The sequence below is a fragment of the Vicia villosa genome, linkage group LG3 (genome assembly GCF_029867415.1).
Source record: "Vicia villosa cultivar HV-30 ecotype Madison, WI linkage group LG3, Vvil1.0, whole genome shotgun sequence".
Taxonomy (NCBI): Eukaryota; Viridiplantae; Streptophyta; class Magnoliopsida; order Fabales; family Fabaceae; genus Vicia; species Vicia villosa.
In genome coordinates, this window is record NC_081182.1 from 179,285,411 (window position 1) to 179,288,914 (window position 3,504).

The 3,504-nt window shown below is 32.4% G+C and overlaps 1 protein-coding gene across 1 annotated transcript; it reads left to right on the forward strand.

Moving 5' to 3' along the window:
• Positions 1 to 412: 412 nt before the first annotated feature.
• LOC131659460 (uncharacterized) lies at positions 413 to 1,580 on the forward strand. Its single transcript, XM_058928649.1, has 4 exons — positions 413 to 718; positions 801 to 1,067; positions 1,149 to 1,451; positions 1,569 to 1,580. The coding sequence occupies exons 1-4, from the start codon at positions 413 to 415 to the stop codon at positions 1,578 to 1,580; spliced, it is 888 nt and encodes a 295-aa protein (XP_058784632.1).
• The last annotated feature ends 1,924 nt before the right edge of the window (positions 1,581 to 3,504 follow it).

Sequence of the window (3,504 nt, forward strand, 5' to 3'; positions counted from 1 at the left end):
GCCACTAGAATACTGTATGAGTAAGATAGAACACTACACTCTAGCAAAGGCGAATAGATACAAGTTAGCCTCAAACACAAATCATAGGCTGGACCATGATATAATTTTATATGATTTACTACTCTCCAAAAGAATAGTTATGAAACTAGTTGTTTAAGAATAGCGCTCAAACACATAATTCTAGTCATATGAAAGTTCTTTTCATATCAAAGATACCAAAGTAAAATGAGATGAAACACTTGCATCATGATGAGCTTGATGCACATAGCAATTTATAGACAAAATATAGCAAAACACCAACAGTAATGTGCAAGGCACTGTGAGAAAATAGAGTTACCCTGGGCGTGTTAGGAGTTATGGTTTTGGGGTTTCTTCTAAGGACGTATTACCACGCTACAGTCGCCCCACACAAATGGACTTTCAAAAATTATATGGCTTTTACAACACACTCAAAAGTAGATTGGAGGTGCCAGAGAGAGAGAAGCTGGAGAGAGATAAGTTGGATAAAGAGAAGCTAGATAGGCAACAAACCAAAACAGTGGAAGAGAGGCAGCAACCTCAACAAGTGTTAGAGAAGTTGCAACAGTCTGAAAAAGTGGCACAAAGGCAACAACCTGAAAAAGTGGCAGAAAGGCAACAACCTGAAAAAATAGCAGAGAGTCAACAACCCAGTGATAAAGGTTCTTGTAACCCTGAATCACTTGACAACATTCCTGAGGTAATTGGTTTCTTTATTAGCTTTCAAATTCCATATTTTTTTAATAATGATATTAATGTTTTTGCATATCTTATTGGTTTAGGGTCTCTTTCCTGTTAATATATATTTATCATCCCCGGGTCGTTGTTTGGTTGCTCGTGGTAAACTATATAACACCAAAGGTAACACGGTGCACGACATGACGTTACCACCTGGGTATGTTAAGGTTAATATTGAAGTTGCTATTGTGCCAAATGCTTCATTGCCTATATCTGTTGATGGTGGACATGTATCTCTGGTTGGTCATGCAATAGCAACAATTGTGCCATGGCCAATGAAACTTCTTGAATTTGCTGCTGAATGTGAAAAGGTAAGTTACTTGTTATCAACTTGCTTGATTGTTACTTGTTTTATTATTTGATCACTAACCTTAATTAATAAAAAAATTTAGATTCCTGGTCAATCCCAAATCAAAGGTAAGAATATTCAACGCAGTGTTGAATATTCAGTTTCATCACCTAAAAAAAGCAACAAAAGGTTCAAAATTGAAGAGTCTCCTAGAGTTGGCGGTTCAACTGGTCTTGCAAATTTACCATTCCTTGATATGTATGTGAAAAAGATGATGAGGGTTGGATCGTTAATTGAAATAAAAATGGAGGAAAGTATATTTGGTGAAGAGTTTTTAGAGAAGCTACATGTAGAGAGTATAAAAGAGATTCTTGATCATAATAGGTTAAGTGCATCTATTATCACTGTATTTTCCAGGTACCTCTATTATTACAAATGTTCTCTAATCTGACAAATATATTAATATTAATGTTATTTACATTGTTGACATATATTAATATCAATTGTTATCGTTCATTTCTAGGTATTTGTATGACAATTTTATTAGTCCAAATGGATTAATAAATAAGTTCTCCTTCATTTCCCCACATGTATCACGGGAGGATAATCTAGGAAATGCTATAGCAAAAATACTCTTGAAAGATGAGGAGTTCAAGGATAAGATGATTCTTGCACCTTGCAATCTAGGGTGAGATTTATATTCAAAAAGTTATTAAATTAAAGAGAACAAACTCTATTGAATGTGAATTTTTAATGCAATAATTAAATGCTGGGTGCAGGAAACATTGGGTGTTGCTTGTCATCAATCCCAATGCTGAGGTTATATATTACATGGATCCGTTGAATGGTGAGCTAACAAAACATCAAAATTTAAAAACAAAGTTTGAGAAGTGAGTATAGATTCTTTTAACTTAACATTTATATATGTATTATTATTTATAATAATTACTCATGTGAAGTTAATTTCATTTTGTCAGCGCTTTGCAAATTTATCGTGCCAATAGTAATTCTAAAGTGCCTAAAGTGTCCAAGTCAAAGAAAATTTCATGGCAAAAAATAAAGGTATGTCAAAATTAATGTTATTTTTAAACAATTATGTAGAGTAAAATTAATGTATGTAAATGTTTTTTTTGCAGTGTCCCCGACAAATTAATAGCATTGATTGTGGATATTTTGTAATGCGATTTATGAAAGAGGTCATCATGGAAAATGAAATTATGATCCCTGCAAATGTATGTGATTTTAATTATTATTATTATTATTATATAAATTAATGTAATTTAATTCTAACACAATTAATTGTTGATGTTTTTATATTTGAAGTACTTTTCTGACCACAAATGCCGCACATACTCTCATGATAAGTTAACTGAGGTCAAGGAGGATTGGGCTACCTATATGGTGGATGATGTTTTCGGTAAGATTTTCCTCGACCTGATATTTGATAAACAAAGCAAATATTACTCATGGATTTAGAGTTCAAATGTTTTGATTTAGTAGTTCATTTTCGGTTTTTCAGTTGGATTAGAGTTGTCATATAAATAATTTTAGTGGTCTATTGGTTTATTGAGTGTTCTTTCTTGGTCTCCAATTGAAATTTTGAAATCGAAAAATACGGAAAATTGACTTGTATTGTGACTTTATTTTGGAATTTTATCATATGTGAGTGGTTTGGTTTACCTTAGTTTGGTGTTTTATCATTTGTGGGTGTCTAATTCATGAAAGCAAAAGTCAATTTTCATATTTTGAAAAAGCTTATTACACTACTGTTTACGGTGATTTCCGGTAAACAACCGCTAGTCTTCCAAACTATAATAAATATGATTTGGTTACTCGTAGGATCGACTAGATTGATCCTAGGACACATAGTCAAGAAGATTGTCATCAACGTTCATTCGAACCATATTCATTATTTGTCTTCTTCAATAAGCGTTGTTCGATTAAAGAACAAATAGTCTGGACAATCACTTTGTTATATATAAATGTGATTTCAGCGAAAAAATAAGTAACATAACATAGAAAATTAAAAGGACTATTGAAACGTAAAGAATCTTAAACTGCAGAAATGTAAAAGACTTTGAAAGTAAATAACATGAAAGTAATTCGAAAGTAAATGACGTTAAAGTAAAGATACATAAATGTAAATGGCAAGAAGTAAATGAAATGCAGTAATTCTGGAAAATATTTAAAAGCAAAGGGTAATACACATGTATTAAAATGGTGGTGTCATACGTACATTTTCTCAGCGAACTCTTTCTCTTAACGCTTGATACTTGAGTAAATATGTGAGTGATTTGTACAAAATGAACACACAGAATCCTAACACTAAGACTCCTATTTATACTAGTTTCGACCTTAACGGTCCTATACTAATCTACTGCCACGTTTCTCATAAAAACTTCTAGCGATGCCATCTGTTCCTTGGACAGTTACGAAACCGTCTTCGAATTTCAAATCTT

Excerpts from the sequence above, each read along its gene's own strand:
- LOC131659460 (XM_058928649.1), top strand. The coding sequence starts at position 413 with ATGGACTTTCAAAAATTATATGGCTTTTACAACACACTCAAAAGTAGA. Across the intron at positions 719-800 it reads CACTTGACAACATTCCTGAG|GGTCTCTTTCCTGTTAATAT; the intron begins GTAATTGGTTTC and ends TTATTGGTTTAG. Across the intron at positions 1,068-1,148 it reads TTGCTGCTGAATGTGAAAAG|ATTCCTGGTCAATCCCAAAT; the intron begins GTAAGTTACTTG and ends AAAAAAATTTAG.